Source organism: Poromitra crassiceps (assembly GCF_964638095.1).
Source record: "Poromitra crassiceps genome assembly, chromosome: 6".
Lineage (NCBI taxonomy): Eukaryota > Metazoa > Chordata > Actinopteri > Beryciformes > Melamphaidae > Poromitra > Poromitra crassiceps.
The window spans coordinates 34,028,187-34,050,942 of record NC_139627.1 but is presented as its reverse complement, the minus strand read 5'-3'; the positions used below and the strand labels follow the sequence as shown (position 1 = coordinate 34,050,942).

At 43.8% G+C, this 22,756-nt stretch overlaps 2 protein-coding genes across 8 annotated transcripts in view; one reads left to right on the top strand and one right to left on the bottom strand.

Annotated features, from left to right (window-relative positions):
* Positions 1-15,212, top strand: part of usp9 (ubiquitin specific peptidase 9) — a 75,119-nt gene extending 59,907 nt beyond the window's left edge. For 4 of the 7 annotated variants that reach the window (XM_083639003.1, XM_083639002.1, XM_083639001.1 and 1 more), the window contains 11 exons: positions 6,997-7,120; positions 7,212-7,437; positions 7,575-7,704; positions 7,879-8,064; positions 8,371-8,591; positions 8,732-8,820; positions 8,918-9,074; positions 9,718-9,930; positions 10,679-10,789; positions 12,578-12,676; positions 13,097-15,212. In XM_083639003.1, coding sequence (XP_083495129.1) covers positions 6,997-7,120; positions 7,212-7,437; positions 7,575-7,704; positions 7,879-8,064; positions 8,371-8,591; positions 8,732-8,820; positions 8,918-9,074; positions 9,718-9,930; positions 10,679-10,789; positions 12,578-12,676; positions 13,097-13,330 — 1,790 coding nt within the window. In that variant the 3' untranslated portion in view covers positions 13,331-15,212. The remainder of the gene's footprint in view (positions 1-6,996; positions 7,121-7,211; positions 7,438-7,574; positions 7,705-7,878; positions 8,065-8,370; positions 8,592-8,731; positions 8,821-8,917; positions 9,075-9,717; positions 9,931-10,678; positions 10,790-12,577; positions 12,677-13,096) is intronic. The other 3 variants (XM_083639006.1, XM_083639005.1, XM_083639004.1) reach the window with 1 other exon arrangement.
* A 1,353-nt stretch (positions 15,213-16,565) lies between these two features.
* Positions 16,566-20,316, bottom strand: rpl8 (ribosomal protein L8). The gene is made up of 5 exons (XM_083638822.1): positions 20,150-20,316; positions 19,922-20,063; positions 18,491-18,709; positions 18,174-18,289; positions 16,566-16,764 (listed from the first exon to the last, which is right to left on the bottom strand). The coding sequence occupies exons 1-5, from the start codon at positions 20,285-20,287 to the stop codon at positions 16,606-16,608; spliced, it is 774 nt and encodes a 257-aa protein (XP_083494948.1). The 5' UTR covers positions 20,288-20,316; the 3' UTR covers positions 16,566-16,605.
* Between the last annotated feature and the right edge of the window lie 2,440 nt (positions 20,317-22,756).

The window sequence follows — 22,756 nt, the reverse complement described above, 5'->3', positions numbered from 1 at the left end:
ACGCACTGGTGCGTGCACCTTGGAATTTGTAGCGTCTTTCTCTCTCACCCTGCTCTTGTCCCACAGCATGCGGCGCGGTCAAGCTAAATCTCTCACATAGAAAGGGGGAATACAAAAATAAAACATTTTAAATTGCTTCTGAGTGCTTTAGACTTGGGCCGAATCGTTTTACTTTGAAAATCCGACTGGAAGTCGTATCGTCCTTATCACTAGTAGAACACAGACAGGACAGTCCGCAGCCAGCCATCCAGATGATTACTGGTGTCTGGCCAGACTCACTCGTACCGGAATCGGAGTCACAAAACAGATGGAATTAAAATGTGTCAGATGGTGGTTTTGTACGCGGGAGACAAAGCTACGGCTTCAGCAGACGAGTTCTGACTAACGTTAGGTTGGCTGGCATGACAATGACATCGACATCTTAGCGTCTAATGTTAGCATCGCTAGCGGGATGCTAGCTAATTATCAAGCAAATTCTGATATTATTAACGTTACCAACATGTAATTCAAGATCGATAAAATGTGTTGTTGATAATATGACTATGCTGTCTGTTAATGTTAGACCATCTAAGAGCAGCTATCTGCTACAGGTTTTCACTGTCTGCAGTGCACAGTGAGACTTCACAGCACACTGTGGGATATGTCACTACACTAATCACAGTAACGTGAACGTCCACAATCATGACCACCATTACATAATGTTAGGCAAACTATATACATAAATGGTTATCGAGTCATTCTTATCTGGTAAGACCTTCATAGTGCATCATCAGAATGGTAGCCTACATTAATTGAATTAAACTAAATTGTAATGTATCAGAGATGAATCATTGTGTCCTTAAATGTGCTCCTAACCTTTTCAACTTAGGAGCATAATGTAAGGTGATAATCACATCACAGACACCCAGTTCATAAATGCTGCAATACTTAAAATGCAACGGCTTCCATCAGTGGGCCATAGACTCAAACCCCACTGTGTTAACTCGGTTGGTGATAGTGACTTTAACAGACGTTTATTGACATGAAAATATTTGATCGTATCATTTAATAATTTGCCAATATGTATACAAAATGACAAAGAAGGTGACGCTTAAAATGTATTATTGCGGTGCCAAAAGGCGTGGTGAAAAATTTGGGTGCACCTAAATTATGTGCTGGTGCACCTAAATTAAAAAGTAATGTGCACCTAGTGTAAAAAGATAGTCTGGAGCAGGGCCTGCTGTTAACTGCAATTTGCATCCAAAGTTAATATGTGTCAATGCATTATTAATGAGGCCAGGGCTCAGTGGTGCTGTACAGGGAAATGGACTACGATGGCAGTCATCAGTGTAAAAGCATTTGGGATTAGATGCATTGTGTCAATGTGTATCGATAATGTGTGTATTGCCATTTGTTGTGTGTTTTTGTTTGCCACTTTGAATCCAAATGAGATGCTGCAGTCTCACTTCTAGCTTCCTATTCAGAGGCAGTCAAGTGAAATTCCTAAACTTCTTTGGAGATGAGATTTTAAATCTCCACCGACTGACTTCGATGTATTAGATTTGTTATTGTTTATACGCTTTCCTCACTTGGACTGATGCTGCAAGACTTTGTCCCTGCGCCTGCGTGATCATCTGCATTTTTAGAAACCTGCTCAATCTCTGCTATTTGTTTGTCATCACTTGATTTTAGACAAATCAAAAGTGGATTGAATTAGAATGGGAATGCTTGGCCACATGATGCTCCATTCCCGTGAAATTATTGCTAGGGGGGGAAAATGGTGACATGACAAACGGTGGCACTAATGATGTGCTTGTTGCTTTCATTTAGTCCAATTTCAGTCAGGATAAAGAAAAAACATAGCATGGATGCATAACTGGGATGTATCCTCAGTGATGTACCCTGCGGTCATAGGATGTTTCGGGGTCTCGCAACATCATACACCCTCGCCCAGGTGACCCAGCCGGGGCTGGCCAAGCCCCAACTTACGTCCCAGTAGCTACCCACGGTCAGCCCTCCAGGAAGGGTCGAAGGTGGTCACGCGGTCAGGGCCACTCAATCCGCTGCTCTGGAACTACTCTGCCGGGACTGGGGGAGGGGGAGGGCTCTGGTACGTAGAGGGACCGGGCTCTGTGGGTTGCCACCCGGCCGGGTTCCTCCCTCGTCTCACCAGGTCTACGACCTGTGCGCTGCACCAGACTCCCCCGCTCCAAACATCTCATTCCGAGGTGATCGTATCTTGGTGGATACCATGCAGTCACTATAGTCAAAAGGAAACATTTATTGCCATATGCAATAGTTATATTTAGCGGTATGGCTCTATTCTGGGAGCTCTGTGGAGAGCAGCAGCAAAGACCCCCCCAGGTACAGAACAGAGCAAGGCACAATGACAATAGAAATTACATTGTTTAAGTCAGACACAGTAAGGTACAGAACAGAGCAAGCAACAATGACAACAGGAATGACATTGTTTAAGTCAGACACAGTAAGGAGAGCTCAGGGAGGCAGGTTGCAAGCGGCTTGCAGAGGAAGCAGAAAAGGGGTAATGAAGCAGCTTTAAAGGGATAGTTCAGATTTTTTGATGTGGGGTTGTATGAGGTACTTGCCGATAGTCGGTGTACTACATGCAGTAGAATGCAGCCAGCATGGTCCCAGTTTAGAGAAATGGAGACCGGCCGCGTCAGGCAAGTAGAGCTGTCTGCTGAGTAGGGTAGTATATGATATGGTGAGACTGGATATCGTTGTAGATTTTGACATTGTAATATTGTGATATGGCATAATTGTTGTCTTTTCCTGGTTTTAAAGGCTTCATTACTGTAAAGTGATGTTGTTTTCTGAACTTACCAGACTGTTCTATTATTTGCCTTTACCCACTTAGTCATTATAGCTACATAACTTATGATTATTTATCAAAAATCTCATTGTGTAAATATTTTGTGAAAGCACCAGTCCCCTTCGTAGAAAATACAGATGTATATATTGTGTATAGCCAGTCAGCCTAAAATATTGAGATATGATTTTTGGTCCATATCGCCCAGCCCTACTGGTGACTGTGAGCGAAACGTGGACTGTGCAGAAAGGGCTAAGGAAAAAGATGGATGCATTTGAACTGTGGTGTTGGCAATGGGTCCTGAAAATACCATGGACAGCAAGACAGACCAACAAGTCAGTGCTTAAACAAATAAACCCAGTAATGTCTCTGGAAGGGAGCATCAAGGAGCAGAAACTTGGATATTTTGGCTATATGAGATCAGGGATGGAGAAAATATATGCTGAGAAAGACTGAAGGAAGTTGAGGTAGAGGAAGACCAAAGGCAAGATGGATTGATGCCATAAAAGAAGTGACAGGAGAGGACCTGGGAAGACTGAAACATCTTACACAGGAGAGACAGTGGGAAGACTGAAACATCTTACACAGGAGAGACAGTGGGAAGACTGAAACATCTTACACAGGAGAGACAGTGGGAAGACTGAAACATCTTACACAGGAGAGACAGTGGGAAGACTGAAACATCTTACACAGGAGAGACAGTGGGAAGACTGAAACATCTTACACAGGAGAGACAGTGGGAAGACTGAAACATCTTACACAGGAGAGACAGTGGGAAGACTGAAACATCTTACACAGGAGAGACAGTGGGAAGACTGAAACATCTTACACAGGAGAGACAGTGGGAAGACTGAAACATCTTACACAGGAGAGACAGTGGGAAGACTGAAACATCTTACACAGGAGAGACAGTGGGAAGACTGAAACATCTTACACAGGAGAGACAGTTGGAAGACTGAAACATCTTACACAGGAGAGACAGTGGGAAGACTGAAACATCTTACACAGGAGAGACAGTGGGAAGACTGAAACATCTTACACAGGAGAGACAGTTGGAAGACTGAAACATCTTACACAGGAGAGACAGTTGGAAGACTGAAACATCTTACACAGGAGAGACAGTGGGAAGACTGAAACATCTTACACAGGAGAGACAGTGGGAAGACTGAAACATCTTACACAGGAGAGACAGTTGGAACACTGAAACATCTTACACAGGAGAGACAGTTGGAAGACTGAAACATCTTACACAGGAGAGACAGTTGGAAGACTGAAACATCTTACACAGGAGAGACAGTGGGAAGACTGAAACATCTTACACAGGAGAGACAGTGGGAAGACTGAAACATCTTACACAGGAGAGACAGTGGGAAGACTGAAACATCTTACACAGGAGAGACAGTGGGAAGACTGAAACATCTTACACAGGAGAGACAGTGGGAAGACTGAAACATCTTACACAGGAGAGACAGTTGGAAGACTGAAACATCTTACACAGGAGAGACAGTGGGAAGACTGAAACATCTTACACAGGAGAGACAGTGGGAAGACTGAAACATCTTACACAGGAGAGACAGTTGGAAGACTGAAACATCTTACACAGGAGAGACAGTTGGAAGACTGAAACATCTTACACAGGAGAGACAGTGGGAAGACTGAAACATCTTACACAGGAGAGACAGTGGGAAGACTGAAACATCTTACACAGGAGAGACTGGGAAGACTGAAACATCTTACACAGGAGAGACAGTGGGAAGACTGAAACATCTTAGACAGGAGAGACAGTGGGAAGACTGAAACATCTTACACAGGAGAGACAGTGGGGAAGACTGAAACATCTTACAGAGGAGAGACAGTGGGGAAGACTGAAACATCTTACACAGGAGAGACAGTGGGAAGACTGAAACATCTTACACAGGAGAGACAGTGGGAAGACTGAAACATCTTACACAGGAGAGACAGTGGGAAGACTGAAACATCTTACACAGGAGAGACAGTGGGGAAGACTGAAACATCTTACACAGGAGAGACAGTGGGAAGACTGAAACATCTTACACAGGAGAGACAGTGGGAAGACTGAAACATCTTACACAGGAGAGACAGTGGGAAGACTGAAACATCTTACACAGGAGAGACAGTGGGAAGACTGAAACATCTTACACAGGAGAGACAGTGGGAAGACTGAAACATCTTACACAGGAGAGACAGTGGGAAGACTGAAACATCTTACACAGGAGAGACAGTGGGGAAGACTGAAACATCTTACACAGGAGAGACAGTGGGAAGACTGAAACATCTTACACAGGAGAGACAGTGGGGAAGACTGAAACATCTTACACAGGAGAGACAGTGGGGAAGACTGAAACATCTTACACAGGAGAGACAGTGGGAAGACTGAAACATCTTACACAGGAGAGACAGTGGGAAGACTGAAACATCTTACACAGGAGAGACAGTGGGAAGACTGACACATCTTACAGAGGAGAGACAGTGGGAAGACTGAAACATCTTGCAGAGGAGAGACAGTGGGAAGACTGAAACATCTTACACAGGAGAGACAGTTGGAAGACTGAAACATCTTACACAGGAGAGACAGTTGGAAGACTGAAACATCTTACACAGGAGAGACAGTTGGAAGACTGAAACATCTTACACAGGAGAGACAGTGGGAAGACTGAAACATCTTACAGAGGAGAGACAGTGGGAAGACTGAAACATCTTACACAGGAGAGACAGTGGGGAAGACTGAAACATCTTACACAGGAGAGACAGTGGGAAGACTGAAACATCTTACACAGGAGAGACAGTGGGAAGACTGAAACATCTTACAGAGGAGAGACAGTGGGAAGACTGAAACATCTTACACAGGAGAGACAGTGGGGAAGACTGAAACATCTTACACAGGAGAGACAGTGGGAAGACTGAAACATCTTACACAGGAGAGACAGTGGGAAGACTGAAACATCTTACAGAGGAGAGACAGTGGGAAGACTGAAACATCTTGCAGAGGAGAGACAGTGGGAAGACTGAAACATCTTACACAGGAGAGACAGTGGGAAGACTGAAACATCTTACACAGGAGAGACAGTGGGAAGACTGAAACATCTTACACAGGAGAGACAGTGGGAAGACTGAAACATCTTACACAGGAGAGACAGTGGGGAGACTGAAACATCTTACACAGGAGAGACAGTGGGAAGACTGAAACATCTTACACAGGAGAGACAGTGGGAAGACTGAAACATCTTACACAGGAGAGACAGTGGGGAAGACTGAAACATCTTACACAGGAGAGACAGTGGGAAGACTGAAACATCTTACACAGGAGAGACAGTGGGAAGACTGAAACATCTTACACAGGAGAGACAGTTGGAGGACGGAAATCTATAGTCACCAAGGACCGCAAGCGACTTGATGAAACATAAAGGAAGGACTGCTGAGTGTCAACAGGGTCCAAAGGCAAAAAGAATGAAAAGATGTAATTTATTTACACCCGGTTTTTAGCTTAAATCTGCACCATGTTAGCACCATAGCCATGTTCTCTTCCATTTGGACAATGTTGGAGTGACTTTGGGGGTTGTTGAATGCTGGATCCATTTTTGGGATTCATTTGGGCCGGAAGTGGCCATGTTTCAGCTCCCGATGGGCTGATTTTGATGATGTTTCAGTCAATTTAGAAGTGTGGATTAAAAAAAAGGGGACCGTTTAGTTTTTAAGTTTTGGTCCGAGTGAAATCTTCTATGGTCTCATGATTAATCTAGCTCAATCGCTTGGTTTGACCAAGTACAACTATAAGCATTTAATGAAATGTAGATGGAAGAAAGAATGGCGGATGAAATCTCTTGGTGCGTATGCCTAAACCACAAGTGGGCTTGACCTTGGCGCTCTATTGAATGCATAGAAGGCTGAGTCATCAGCTGATGTGGGCTGGGTTTGGGCTTGACTTTGTGTCCTGCCTGAACTAATGCTATGTTTGTTACTTCTTGGGCTGAAAGTCACTGCAAAACCCTTGTGACAGACTGAAACATTATGAATTACTTGCAAGTAGAAAAGGTATAGCATGAGGAAATGGCTCACAGGCTCCTGGGTGTAGCACCATCAGTTGTTGTCAGCTTAGACAATGGTGAAGACAACCCCATGCAAATTTCCACCATGCGTTTTGCTTATCTGTGCTCCGTTTTCTTCAGGACAAGACCATCTTTTGCCAGAGGCAGAGGAGATAGCTATGATAAGTGTCCAGCTGGCTGCTAAGTTCCTCTTCAGCACGGGCTTCCACACCAAGAAAGTAGTACGGGGTCCTGCCAGTGACTGGTAAGCTCGGTCTGCCTCAATATTTCTTCTTTCGCCCCCTTTCTCTCATATGTGTTCTTTGTTGTTAATGTCTCTTTCTACGTTCCTGTAGGTACGATGCCCTCTGCGTCCTGCTGAGACACAGTAAGAATGTACGCTACTGGTTTGCACACAACGTCTTGTTTGCCTACGCCAACCGGTTCTCAGAGTACCTGCTGGAGTGCCCCAGTGCCGAGGTCCGTGGTGCGTTTGCCAAGCTCATCGTCTTCATCGCACACTTTTCCCTGCAAGACGGCCCCTGCCCCTCTCCCACCGCTTCGCCTGGACCCTCTGCTCAGGTGGGTGCTAGTCTCCAAACCACCGGGCTCACCTGAAAACAGGCTTTAAATAGGAAAGTTGTTTGAGAAGTGAAACAATATCAATGAATGTAACCCATACTCTGGTTTGCCCATTGTCTTCCATGTGCGTGCCTCAGGGCTGTGATAACCTCAGTCTGAGTGACCATCTGTTGAGAGCTGTACTCAACCTGCTCAGGAGGGAGGTTTCTGAACATGGCCGTCACCTGCAGCAGTACTTCAACCTCTTTGTCATGTACGCCAATCTGGGTAAGGATCACCGTCATGCACATCTGCTCTTCCGTGTGACTTAATTGCCCGTATGAGACTTATTGGTCAAGGTTTATTCAAAAGATAATTTAAGCGCTATGCTTTTTAATGTATACTCTATTCTCTCTTTTCTTTTGACCCCGTCACTACCCCTACCCTCTTTCTTGCGTACAGGCCTGGCAGAAAAGACACAGCTGTTGAAGTTAAATGTCCCTGCCACCTTCATGTTGGTAGCTCTGGACGAGGGTCCCGGTCCTCCCATCAAGTACCAATACGCTGAGCTAGGCAAGCTCTACACTGTTGTCTCCCAGCTGGTGCGCTGCTGCGACGTCAACCCACGCATGCAGTCCTCCATCAATGGTGAGTTCAATGCAATAGAAAATGCGATATGAACATAGCTGATATGAATCACAAACCATGGAACAACCTGGGGTGGGATGGGATGGGACAGTTAGGAGTGCCCAGTTGCCCAATGAGGATTTCCATCCTTGCTCAGGATCTAGTGACTGACAAAACCAGCCACTCTGAGCTTCTGTGCCATGTAGGCAGAGCTTGGAGCTGAGGGCTTCCAGAGATGAAGATTAAAAGGCACTGTCGGAAACTAAGACTATTGTTTTATTCCGAATTTCAAATTACTATTCCTCTTAATTTCCTCCCCTCCTCCAGGGAACCCTCCTCTCCCCAACCCGTATGGCGACACCAACCTGACAGCCCCAGTGATGCCTGTCCAGCAGCTGGTGGCAGAGATCCTGTTTGTAAGGACCAGCTATGTGAAGAAGATCATCGAGGATTGCAGCAACTCTGAGGAGACCGTTAAGCTGCTACGCTTCAGCTGCTGGGAGAACCCCCAGTTCTCTTCCACTGTGCTCAGTGAACTACTCTGGCAGGTAAAGGGATAATTCATCTCTGGACATGGTAAACCAACTTATTATCAACATGAGAGCCATGATCCTGTAGGAATTTTATTTGCACAGCAACTCACTATGGCATTACCTACAGTATGTCTGATTTGTTTGTTTGTGTGCAGGTGGCGTATTCCTACACCTATGAACTGAGGCCTTACCTGGACTTGCTGCTACAGATCCTTCTCATAGAGGACTCCTGGCAGACTCACAGGTCAGGCTGATTGTTCTGTGTGTGAATTTGTGGATGCTTCATTGTCCTGAACATGATTATAGGTTTCAATTCCTCCTTTCCTTCTCTGCTTGTACAGGATCCACAATGTGCTGAAAGGCATTCCTGATGACAGAGATGGGCTGTTTGACACCATCCAGAGGTCAAAGAACCACTACCAGAAACGGGCCTACCAGTGCATCAAGTGCATGGTGGCTCTTTTCAGCAATTGCTCTGTGGCCTACCAGATCCTACAGGTAAACAAACTCTTACAGATGGAGGCATCCCTCACACACACCTGCTCAGTCACACACCCACACAAAAACAAACCTGTGTGAATGATGCACCCCCTGTGGGCACATCGGTAACAGCCAGTCTGTTATTTTGAAAAGACAGCTTTGGTAGGATGGATAATTTGCACAAGTCTTGTTGCAATCCAATCAGTGGTGTGAGATGGAATATGACGGACGGACAGATGAACAAATGGACACAGATTGATTGCATCTATGTATTTCTGGTGATGTCTGACGCGATAGTGATGTTTCATGGGGAAATGGCAATACAATTTTGTGGACAGTTTCTTTTCTCTACCAGTTGTCCCTCAGTATCTCACATGGTGCAAAGGGAGTCAAACTCTAGCTAACACATACACCCAAGACAATGCCCACCAACCAAGTTTTTAATTTCCTGGATTAATGACTGATTGAAGAAATGCCAATAGTCTTATTCCCATTTGAAAACAGCTTAATGTGTGGTCTCTTTCCTCTCCTAGTGCTAAAACAATGTTCAACTAAGTTGAAATAAAGTGGGGAAAAGTTGTAGCTACGTGGGACTACATCTGGTGCAGCAATTCATACGTAATGTTGATCTGATAACCATGTCCTTTGTGTGCATATACAGAGTAATGGTGATCTGAAGCGCAAGTGGACGTGGGCAGTGGAATGGTTAGGGGATGAGCTGGAGAGGAGGCCTTACACCGGGAACCCCCAGTATACCTACAACAACTGGTCCCCTCCCGTTCAGAGCAACGAGACCTCCAACGGCTATTTCCTGGAGCGCTCCCACAGTGCGCGCATGACACTGGCCAAAGCCTGTGAACTCTGTCCCGAGGAGGTAATGGCCCGCCCGGCATTGACTTCATACCCTTCACACACTCTTTCACCTAATTTCACATCAACATTATCTACAGTCTGAATGATTGTGCTTATAAGGCTGTACCCTAATGGTACACTTATTTCTTTTAGCATGTTTTCCTGGCATGGATAGCCATCAGTAGCAAAGTCAAGGCTATTAGCATTGTATCTTGTTTAGTCTGACATTTCTGCTCACAGTTTTTCTAGTCTTGCTTTAATGTTCTCTTTTGAAGTCTTAGGATGTTGTTTTTGTGATAGGAGTGTTGTATAGTTAAACAGCAAAGCACAGGAGCTTAGGGTAAGGTGGTATCTACACAAATTGCCAGAACAATTTGTAGATACCAATGATTTCTTAAATTGAGCATTTTTACCATAGGTAGGGCTTTGAGTTTTCGACAATTTTATTTCCAGTATATTTCCCCCTGAGATGTATTCTATTGATATTTATTAGTTTTATAATTTCATTTTTCCTTATTTTTGTTAAAAAAGCATGTGTTGTTTAATCTGCTCAACTGAATAAGCTCCATGTAGATAGTGTTAGCCAGATAGATTGTGATCAGAAATGACAAGGTAAAAAAAGAAAAAGAAAGATAAAACAAGATATTTATATATATATATATATATATTACCTAGGCTAAATTACTCAAAAAAATCAAGCTAATCCAACCACACTTGCATCATTTATTGGCACTTGTCAATATGCAATATTAACTGCCATTTCAAAATAGTGTCACATAACGAAGCACGAGGTGGTGTCTGAAGAAGACGCCACGATGCCGAAATCATCCTCGCCACAACAGCTTTTGCCAGGGGAAGGGACAGGACAGCAGCAGCACACTGTAAGACCCAGATACCCCAGCAGCAAGCTTCCTCTGCAAATGTCGCCGTCCTCCATCCTCTCTTGATGTCCACAGGGCATGTTGTCCACCAGCTTAGTGACAGGGAGGGAAGGTAGACACAGACAGGCTGCCAGACTGATGCACAGGAGCTCATTCTTTGAGAGGATGCAAACTTCCACTCATTTTGCCTGCTTCTGCCAAAATGTGATAGTTTTATGGAGCTCTATGCTGCTTTGAGGTGCTATAGTTTAAGTGGCATAAGAAATCATGTTTTGCAGCTGTGAACAGTGAACAGAGCTTGGTTCTCTTTCCTGTCCTGTTGCCAAGTCCCAGTCATGTATTAGCCCAAGCAGCTGAGCAGCATTGATCAAGGCAGCTTCCCATCTCAAACTAGCCCATTTTTTATTCCTCCCCAAAGCAAATTCAAATTGTGGTGCAGCCAGCCACCTGCACCACTGATCGAAAACTCTAAGCCTTGGCTATAGTTCATGTAGTTCTAGTATCAATCAAATGCTTTTGAATTGTGAGACTCGGCCTGTAAAATTCAGTAAGAGTAGTATGTAATCCAAACAAGTTCATTTCGTCTATCTATTATTAACTATTAGAGTTTTCTTATTGAAAGACTGTGTGTTTTTTGCCATACCTGACAGTTTCGACTGCTGCTTCCTGCAGTCTTCCTCAGAGACGTCACGTGATGTTGTTGTGACGTCATAAACCAGCCATACAGCACGTCACAACAACATCACGTGACGTCTCTGAGGAAGACTGCAGGAAGCAGCAGTCGAAACTGTCAGGTATGGCAAAAAACACACAGTCTTTCAATAAGAAAACTCTAATAGTAAGAGTAGTATGTGATTTGTTCTCCAGCTTGATATTGTAGCCAATATGTTCATGTTGAGTTACACAGACTAAGCTCAGTTTTATAGACTTTTGTTGACTTGTTGTGTGCATACACTTGAAATTGATTATTTGCAAACAACATAATTTTACAAACTAGATATCCTCACATTGTTTTGCAAGATCCATTTCTCTATTAGGAAAAGATTTGTCAGCCATTTTTCAGGAAGCATTTCAAAATTTGTAGTTGTTAAAAAGTCACTATTAGAAGGTCCGGTCTATAGCTAATCATTGGCAAATAACTTGAATGAAACACAGAAGTAGAACCAAAACAACATGAAGATAGCATCTCGTAGTAAGCCTCGATTACATGAGCTTCACACACTGTGCACATATCTGTTAATAGGCTGTCTCTGACAAACTGGTGTTTTTCCATTTGTCTTTCCATCATGTAATGTGTTCATTAGTAGATGAAAGATGTTGAGATACAACAGCATACATACTGTACCTGCCTGCCTACAAAGATATGACATGGTTTTTTAAAATGCCACACTGAAATAATCCACCACCTGTAGAGGATTGGATGCGAATAGAAATTTAGTGCATATGCATCTTCTGTTTTCACACAATTATTCAATATACAAATAAAAGCAGGGCCCTCATGCTGAGTGGATGCGTTCAGGTGTAGAATCCCCCCACACACATTCATACCTTATTCACTTGTTATAATTGGACATTTGAGTCTCCCACACAGCCTGATTTCAGCATTTTCTTCACACAGAAAAATATCAAAGCTAAACATAGATGAAGTACTCACTGTTTTTGGTCAAATACAAGCACATCCATAATTCTTAGTGTACTAGTTTAGTCTAAAGAAGTGCCATTTGCATTTAAATGTTCAACTCAAGTTGAAAGTAAATTGTAATCAATAATATATCCTACATCTTCCAGGAGCCCGATGACCAGGAAGCACCTGATGATCAGGACTCCTCCCCACCTGAGGACACCTCCCTATACCCACATTCTACTGGAACCACCCAGTTTCAGCAGGTAGTTTCAGACCCCTCTATACCGCTCATCCAACCACATGCAACTCCTGAGATTTACAAAGGACTCACTGATATGCAGATCATTGCAGCTAGTCATCTTTGTATGATTTGATTGTGATGTATGATGATTATGAGTGGTTTTGTGTCTGCCCTGTTATCTGTCACCTTTGTCACTCCATGGGTTTGCATCCCTGTAAACTACAGGAACGCAATCTCATGGAGAGTGACAAAGGTGAGTATAGACAATGCAATACATGTCTTTACAGTCTAAACATTGCATGTCTATAATCATTTGATGGCCAATGCATGTGACTGGAGACTGCATTACAGGATGTTACAACAGGCATTGTTTCAAAGCACAGGACTTTTTTCATGTGCATGTCCTTTGTCTTATCCTGATTTCTGTTCTTCACCTCGTCAGAACAACCATCCCCATGGGCAGCCATACACGGGTCCCGCTGCTCAGCACATGAACAACCCCCAGCGCCCCGGTCCCACCTCTGCCCCAGCTCCAGGCCCCACCCAGACCCCGACCACAGGCCCCGGTCCCACACCTGGCCCAAGCCCACGAGCACAAGAGAACTGGGAGAGCACCGAGGAGGTCGCCCCTGCCCCCACCTCCTCCACCCCAGCGCCTGCCCCGCCTAAGGAGTAACATCCCCTCCCCCTCTGCTGTGCCTCGAGCCTCCATCGTCCTGCTCTCCCTCCTCTCCTCCTTCGGTCGACAGAGCTCCTCATCGGGACACACTCTCTCTCTCCCTCTCTGGCCCCCAGGGCAGGGCAGGGCAGGGCAGAGCCAGGCCCCCCATCCCCTCTCCAGGCCACCTCCGAGAGTCTCTTCCCCCGCAGCCTGGGGGAGGAGCTCTTCCCTGGCCTGGGGCTGCCCTTGTGACTGGGGCCTGCTGGTGGCTGCAGAGGCAAGGGAGTGGATAGTTGTAATAAAGAAAAAGAAAAATCACACAGACCTGACGATGCTGATGCGCTTGTCTACACGACGAAAAGGTGTACATAGTATGTTAATGTTTTTGACAGTTCAAATCCCCCGGTAGCATAACTGTGTCTGGTTTGCTGTTGGGAGATCTTGCAGATCTTATGAAAAACAAAATGGATACTATAAATAAACTAAACAACAAGAAAATACACAAAAAATAAACTCTGTAAGAAGACAAAAACTCCTGTTTGTTTTATCACCCATGCTCAGCAGTAAGGTTTGGTCTACCATCGGACGATTACTGGTCATTCAACTGTAGGAGGACGCATTGTTATTATCATTATATTATTATTATTAAGCTCCTTGGCAACCTTATGACCCATGCCAATTCAACTCACGAGCTGTGGTTGGTTGTAGTGTGAGACATGGAATGGTTGGGTGAACTTTTACGGTGTTTGGTTGATGTGAAAAAGCAGTGATGCAACATTGTTCTGAAACTCATTGCCTTTCTCTTTTTGTTTTTCTGGTAATTAATTCAATCCTTTTGAAGCTCTAGTTAATATGCTGTAACATTTAGCATGGCTTCTCACCAGAATAGTGTAGCCCAAGGGAAGACTTATGATCATAACAACCTACGTCTGTTGTTCTTAATCCGCGGCTCCAGAGGGGAGTTACCCTTAGGTTTTTTATTTGGGGTGGGACGGGGGGTAATTTGTTTTTTGTTTTGTTTTTTACTCATCTACCCCTTGTACATTGAGGGCGATATTTTGAACCAATGTATGAATAAGTGGCTTTTCAATTGCACATTATTATAATCCTCCAACTTCACATTCGGCAGTCAGTTTTGGTGGGATAGACAGCTTAGCTTTCATCGATAGGAATTCTGAAAAGTGAAACATATGCAACGGAATTGCTACACTGGGCTACCTGGTGTATAATAGACTGTGTGGTTTGCTTCTCTGTCTCTTCAATAGAGCCTTGTTTTAGACAGACTTATTGCCCTTGGCTTCCATTCTGCCATGGCGCCGGTCAGGTTGGGCGTCTCTGACTCTTGCCCAGGTAGGATGTCGGAGCAGCAGTGAGGCCTCTCCCTCCATGGAGAATAGGGGTCACAGCAAGGTTGTACCATAAGAATAGCTGGTTAGTCATGTTGCAACTTGAGCTAACGTGTAATTCTGTAGGAGTAAAAGGTAAACATCAGTAAATACTGTATTTAATTGGTAACTTGAATGCGTGTATTTTTTGGATTTTTTTTTCTGTCTAAAACATACCAAATACTCCTGCAAATGAAAATATTCTGCCCACCGTATTATATTTAAATATTTTGCTCTTATTTTATAGAATTTATTTTGTTGTATTTCACTAAAAAAAAATAGAATTTGATTTAAGAGGAACATTTTTGTCCTTGTGTTATTTTTAAAGAAGATATTGACTGTACAGAGTTCTGCGCCCTGTTTTTTGCCGACTTTTGTTTTGGCCATGGTGTGACGTTGAATTCTGGAGCTACAGTCGCGATGTGAACTTTCACTTTGTGAGGTTTTTTGTGCACAGAAATATAACAAAAAAAGCATTGCGCCCTTAGCAAATAAAGAACATGGAATCTTGACTGCGTCTCATTTGTGCTTGTGCATGCAGCTGAGAAGACATCTGCACAGCAGATTGTCATCCAGATAATCTAATTACACATGTAATTCTGATATCCAATTATATCTTCACAAAGTGCATTCACTTAGGTATTTGCTGGACAGATGCACAAGCTGGTGTAACAGGGTGAAGTAAACCTGAGTGCTAGAAGGTGCTGTATTACAATGTACCAAGCTGTGTGTAAAATATGGGCTGGCTTAGACACTTATGCCTACGTGTAAATTAAAGTGAAGACACTGTATTATAACTGTGTGGTGTTTGTGCAGAGCACGGTGGTGCCATGTGTGTGGTGGGGGTTCAATAATAACCTGATGACCCTTTTTTTTTTTTGACCCAGGACCAACTGCAATTGTTTTCCTGGTTTTGAGACCTAAGGAAATTGTGCTTTTGTCAAAACTCAAAAGTGTATACCCAATTAATTGTACATTTGGTTAAACTTATTTTTATGAAGATTTGCCATGGCTTCTCCAAAATCTGTCAGGTTATCTCTAGTACAGCCATTCCCAACCTGTGGGCCCCAAGATTATTTGCAAATCATTACAATCTTCATGAAAAAATATATAATTTTGTATGAGAATGCATCTCTCCATTGTTGAATGATACTGTTAATTTGTAATCATTTAATTATAAATATAACCCCTCACTTTTAGTTTCTGATTTCTGTGTGGTGCTGATGGACAGCTCCTTTTATCATGACATTAAAAAGTGATGTGAGAATGCATTTGGCCTCCGTACTGTTTACGGTCAGAGGTGGTCCATGAACATTTTTTAAATGTTCAAGTGGGCCTTGACTCAGAAAAGGTTGGGAACCGATGCTGTAGTGTGGTCTAATTACTTGCTATGATTGATTAATCACTTTTTGTGGTTCTGTTAACCTGTTGCCACTCATTACTTTATACCTTTAATACAGTAGCATGGCAAAACAGACCTAACATCTCATACTTTAGCCACAGACCTCCTTTAAAGCAATTGTTGCCATGAACCTTGAAATAAGTCTAAAGTGCACCTGACAAGAGCAAAATCCTGCCTTGCCTGACTTCCTCTCTAATTCCTAACTGAAAATGTTCTGAAGTCATAAATGCTCCTAAGGCCAGAATAGATTCATGAATGGATCTGGCACTTTGAGGATTTCAAACTACTTTAACTGATGTGCATCTCCTTTATAAAACTCCATCCTAGGTCTTTAATATCCTCCTGATGTTACTGATGTTTTGGAGCTAGACTGAAGTGAAGACTTGTAGGTTAAAAAGGAAATGTTTTTTTATCTCACATCTACACAGACTTAATGTGTGTGATGACACAAAAGAGGCAAATGAGTGATTCTTTTGGGACATTTTATTAGAAATGCACATAGTCTAGTTCTCCTTCTCCTGGACGGTCTTGGTTCCACGCAGTCTGCCAGTACGACGGGCAGCAATAAGACCGACCTTGCGACCAGCAGGTGCGTCTCTCCTGATGGTTGAGGGCTTACCAATATGCTGATGGTTACCACCACCGAAGGGATGCTCAACAGGCTGCATAGAGGGGGAGAAAAAGAGACAATCTTAAGGACTTTAAACTTGATGTTGTGGCTGCATCCTAACAAGTGCACCAGGGAACAGGGAGGGACCCAACAACGGTGTAGGTAGACAATTTTCCACCTTGGTGGACAAAGTTATATTCTATTCTAGGTACAACCACTGCATGTTGCCTTTCACTTTTTGACAGCAACACACATGCATGCAAACTGATGGAGTGAAAAAGGAGACAGACACGGGTCTCATTTATTAAACTGTGCTTAGGATCCCTACTAAGGACTACGTAACTAAAAGAATGATGACTAATCAGTGAATGCACACACCTGCATGCACTTTCCCTGTTCAATTGATAATCAGGTTAATTTACATGCGTCATGTGGTAATTTGGCATTGACCATTTATGGTTGGATTGGGGGCAGATTCACATGCAGAATGTCCCAGTGGGACTGATTGATAATGGGGTAATTGCCTGCAGCAGGTGTGGGCACTTGTCTCCCAAAATGTGCTTAAGGGTCAGAATTTACTTAAACTAGGCATCGCGCGCGCTCGATTCCTAGGCTCGATTCCCGTGTCCTGCAGCTCGTCAAGCTGGCCTTGCCCGCTGCTCGGCTGCTGTGGCCTTGCCTGCCCTATTGGCACGTGTCTCCCTCAGTCTCTCTCCCTCTCCCCTATCATGTCACTCCCCCCTCTCTCTCCCTCTCCCCTATGATGTCATCAGTGGGACTGATGCATGTCAGTGGGATTTATGACATCACTGATGATGTCACAGTGGTATTTCATCAGTGAGATTTATGGCATCACTGATGTCAGTGGGATTTATGACATCACTGGTGATGTCAGTGGGGTTTATGACATCACTGATGATGTCAGTGGGATTTATGACATCACTGATGATGTCACAGTGGGATTTATGACATCATCACAGTGGGACAATCACAGTGGGACATAGAAACAACAGAGCCCTAGCTCCCATTTAATATAATGATGATTGACCGAAGTTGTCTTGTTTACTTGATAACCGTTATGTAATTCATATTTTTACATCACCACTTAAGCGTGGAACACCTTTGCAAGACGACACTAGATTGTGAAACACGGATTGGATCATGTAGACAGTCACTGGACAAGTTGGTCATAGTTTTAGTAGGGATTCTAGGTAGGCACATACTGATAAATGAGACGACCCAGAGCAGACGCAGAAAATACTCAGAAATCATTCATTTAAGTGCCCTATTTTGGGATCTAAACATGACTAGTTTGCAGTCTGTCCCTCTCCATGCAGTCCCTAGTAATTCTGGGTGTTCTGTCTCCACACACACTTTTTGTCAAGCATTCATTAACTTTTTTTCTGAGTGGGACTCATCACAGATAATATCCACTCTGATCAGAAGGCAATGTCCACTTACGTTCATAGCCACACCACGGACACGTGGCCAGCAGTTCCTCTTGGCCTTGTACTTGTGGTAGGCACGACCAGCCTTCAGGATGGGCTTGTCAATACGACCACCTCCAGCAACCACACCTGGAAACAACAGGGCACAACCACTCAAAGTGTGCACAGACGTCTCATTCTGCAGCTCACAAATGCTATTCCAATTTTGTCTCCACAAATTAAAAGCGTTACAATCCCAGGACTAGATACAACATAACATACATTTCCAAACTAAATCAAAGCAGCCAAGAGGCAATAACACCAGCTGTAACTGGCAGGGTGGGTCCTTACCAACAACGGCTCTGTTGGCAGAGGCAATTACTTTCTTGGAGCCAGAGGGCAGCTTGACTCTGGACTTCTTGGTCTCGGGGTTGTGGGAGATGACTGTGGCGTAGTTTCCTGAAGCGCGGGCCAGCTTGCCCCTGTCACCTGGCTTCTCCTCCAGGCAGCAGATGATGGTACCTTCGGGCATTGTGCCAACGGGCAGGACATTGCCAATGTTCAGCTGAGCTGTGGGAGACAAGAAAAAGATTGGTTAGGCGAGGGTTTCATACATCATGCGGACATGAAGACGATACAAATGTGACCCACATACAGCCAAACACATCCCTATCAGATAACCATCAGCACTACATTTAATAGAATGATCTGCTTTGATGGCAGAATTCATTATTTCCCCTCTGCACTGCTTTTGATGCAGTCACATCTTCCTGCAGGTTGTCATATCCCAAATGACCTGAAACAGATGATGACTGCTGTATGTGTAAGCCATGCTAAAGGCTTGCCCAGGGGTGGAGACGGGAATCGAACAGATGCTCTCCCACTTCCAAAGTGCACGCACTAACTGCAACATCAAGAGAGCTAAGCTCCCTTGGAGGAGCTGGTTAACAGGCCTTTATACTGGGGAGTGAGTCTAACCAACAACTCGCTACCACTCGGGACTCACAAGGACTCTGATTTACTCTGTTACATCATGCAACATCAGCAATTATTTGACTTTTTTCTTGCACCAGAATTCATCATTTTAACTGAAGTGACGTTAAGCTTATAGATAGTCTTAGTTGTACTATATTGTATCAAGGGAAATTCACTTTGTTCAAGTCAGTACAAGGAAAACAAGACAAGACACACTATAAAAAAGTGGATAGGATCGCACCATACAAAAAAACACATTAAAAGACCACAGTAAAAATAGCTAGCTCTAAAAGTTCTAAAAGTTTAAATGTATATATAAATGTACATTTAAAAATGAAAAAATGTAAAAATGTATACATGCTCCAAAATGCTGCCCTACAAAAGAAAACCCAAGTATCTACCTTGTCCATGTTATAGAGGCCAAAGCAAGGTTCGATACTGCATCTATGCGACCCTTATTTTCGTGTGGGCCGATGTCAACACATCAGCGTAATTCCGCAATTACAAATGACAGAAATCCACAGAGTGCAATGCTTGTTAGAAAATAGTGTTTTCCATGAAGACACCTGTCAGTTATGTCAAGAGTGGGAGGTGGCACGAAATCTGACGTGGTGGCCACTGGCCACCTCTGAATTCTCTATGCAGGAAAAATCCTGTATTCACAGGGATGCAAACTCATGGAGAGTGAAAAAGGTGACATTACAGGGCACACAAAATCATTGCCCTATTTTGGGATCAAAAAGGTGACTGTCCCTAAAGGGGACTAGTTTACATCCCTGTATTCATGTCCCTAATTCAGGCCCTTACCCTTCTTGCCACAGTAGATGAACTGTCCAGTGTGGATGCCCTCTGCAGCGATGAAGAGCTCTGTCCTCTTCTTGAAGCGGTAAGGGTCACGGAAGGCCACTTTGGCCAGGGGAGCGCCACGGCCGGGATCGTGGATAATATCCTGAGAGGGCCGACAAGGGGAAACCATGTTAGTGTACAGTCACCAACAACCAGTCCAAGTCTGATCTGCCAGGTGCTCATATTTACCTTCACGATCCCCTTGATGTAACCATGACGTTCAGCAAAGTCAATGTGACGGAGTTTAGCAGCACCTTTTCTGTGCTTCACATGGGCTTTGAACACGGAGCCCGCACCTTTTCTCTGTCCCCTGATGACACGTCCCATCCTGTACTAAAGCAGAAGGCAAGGTTAGGTTATCGCTTCAAATGTGATCCCTCACTTTTAGCCCTGTAATAACAAGCTTCTCTGTGGTACTGCTATCAGCTGCATTTCCTGTGTAGCGTTAGTGAAATTACCACACTAGACAGGGTGAAAACGTATCCCCAAATTATATGAACTGCTGAACTGACACTTGCAAGCTAACTAGCTGCTGTAGCTTCTTCCCATAGCGCCTCACTGATTCACATCGCAGCTTACTAATGTTGGCAAACTGGACAATATGGCACACACGGCAAATATTTCCAGGCAAACTAACGTTATTTAATAGTCGGTCGTTGACGTTACACAAAACTCAATTTGTTTCCAAACGTCATCAAACACTGACGTTAGCAAACGTAATGTCCAGAGATCAGCAGCCGGCCTTCTTAGCTGCTACACACTGCGATTACTAGCTAGGCCATGTCATCGTCAGATATGTTAAGCTTAAAAAAGGCCTGCTGTTGAAATAGTCTAACAGCCGTATTCCTTTATCTGTATTACACACTTTCTAGTGATTTTTTAGAGTGGATGAACTCAATATAAACATGATTTGGACCGGATTGTGTATCGAGAATAATGTAGATGCTCCCCTACCTAAACTCCGTTGACGGAAAGAGGAAGTGCAAGGGAGAAGCGGGCGTTTTCTTCCGGGCAAATACGCGAAGGGGCTAATGGGAATTGTAGGCTGTGTGTGCAGCGCGTGTGTTCAAGTGCGTGTGTGTCCAGCAGATGGGGCCATAAAGCATGTCACGAGAGCCACAATATTTATCCACAAACGTACACGCAAACGGGGCGGAAAAAAACCATTTCCCAATCATATTCTTTCACAACAACATGACATAAGCATATTATCCCCTGATGGCAAGCCTATGGGTGACCTGACTTGTAGACAGAATATAGCATACATCTGCATTTAGGCCTATTTACTATAGATAGGCTATATAGGCTATAGATAGGCTAACTAATTTAACTAATTTGTGTTAATTTAGTTGGTCTACATGCATTTTGAAGGGTATCGGCTGACTTCTTTGGTGCCAAGTGCCAACCTACATAATTACCCAACAGACTTCCACCTATCAACTAACCTTGTCACCAGGCTCTCTCAGAGGAGAGAGTAGCCTACCAACCAGTCAAGCAAAAAAAAAGTGTAGGAGGGAGGAGCCTTTTGCTTGTTATGTCTGTGTGGAAATATACCATGTGTGTCCCTGTCGTGACGTCACGCTGATCCCGTATTATGACTAATCAAGAAGACGTAGCCTACTCAGAATCAAGATGACTCATGTTCAGGATATATGAACAATTGTGGCTCTAGTCCTCTGACTCAGAAAACTTGTGACTCATATTTTTCTCACCTTTGTATAATTGTTAGACTTTGGAGATTGTGTAGGCTATAGGGAGAATTTTCCAGGCATTAGCCTAACCCTAACCCTAACTTATCGCAGGTCATTTCTGAAATCTCTCACCAGATGACCTTTCTCCAAGTAGCCGATTACCTCTGGTGCGCCTTATCCCCATAACATATGGTCTCCTCGCATTTAACCTCAGCATTTAACTCTACTGGTACACTGCACTGCAGGAAGAAAATGACTGATATACCACATTGTAGCCTATACACAGTCAGTGTATTGCAGACCACCAGAGGGCCCACAATCAAAGAAGAGAGGGAGAGGGAGAGGGGAGAGGGAGAGGGAGAGGGAGAGGGAGAGGGAGAGGGAGAGGGAGAGGGAGAGGGAGAGGGAGAGGGAGAGGGAGAGGGAGAGAGAGAGTTGGGGGGGGGGCAGCTTTTGGTTAATGCCTAAGCCTGCCTGACCCTACAAAAGACATATGAAACCATATGATTAGCAGGCAGTCAGCCACAATGTCATGTGACCTTTCTGAACAGCTTGGGTGTTGGGTCAACACTCTTATGGCAACTAACACCTCAGTCTATAATAATTTAATAATGCTGTCTGTAAGTGTAGCCTACTAACACCTCAGTCTATAATAATTTAATAATGCTGTCTGTAAGTGTAGCCTACTAACACCTCAGTCTATAATAATATAATAATGTTGTCTGTAACTTAAGTGTAGCCTACTAACACCCCAGTCTATAATAATATAATAATGCTGTCTGTAAGTGTAGCCTACTAACACCTCAGTCTATAATAATGTTGTCTGTAACTTAAGTGTAGCCTACTAACACCCCAGTCTATAATAATATAATAATGCTGTCTGTAAGTGTCTGCCTAACACCTGAGTCTACAATAATATAATAATGCTGTCTGTAAGTGTAGCCTAACACCTCAGTCTATAATAATACTGTATAATAATGCTGTCTGAGTGTAGCCTACAGGTGATATGCCAGTGTGTAAAATCCCTCCTCCTGGTTAGACATTTTGGAGGTGCTCAGAGCTATTGTAGTTTTTACTTACTCTAGTTTGCTTCAGTTAATGGTGT

Bases quoted from the DNA above. Each gene is read 5' to 3' on its own strand.
- rpl8 (XM_083638822.1), bottom strand. From the start codon at position 20,287: ATGGGACGTGTCATCAGGGGACAGAGAAAAGGTGCGGGCTCCGTGTTC. The intron at 18,710-19,921 runs GTAAGGGCCTGA...TGTCTCCCACAG, and splicing joins CATCTACTGTGGCAAGAAGG to CTCAGCTGAACATTGGCAAT. The intron at 16,765-18,173 runs GTAAGTGGACAT...CCCTCTATGCAG, and splicing joins TCCGTGGTGTGGCTATGAAC to CCTGTTGAGCATCCCTTCGG.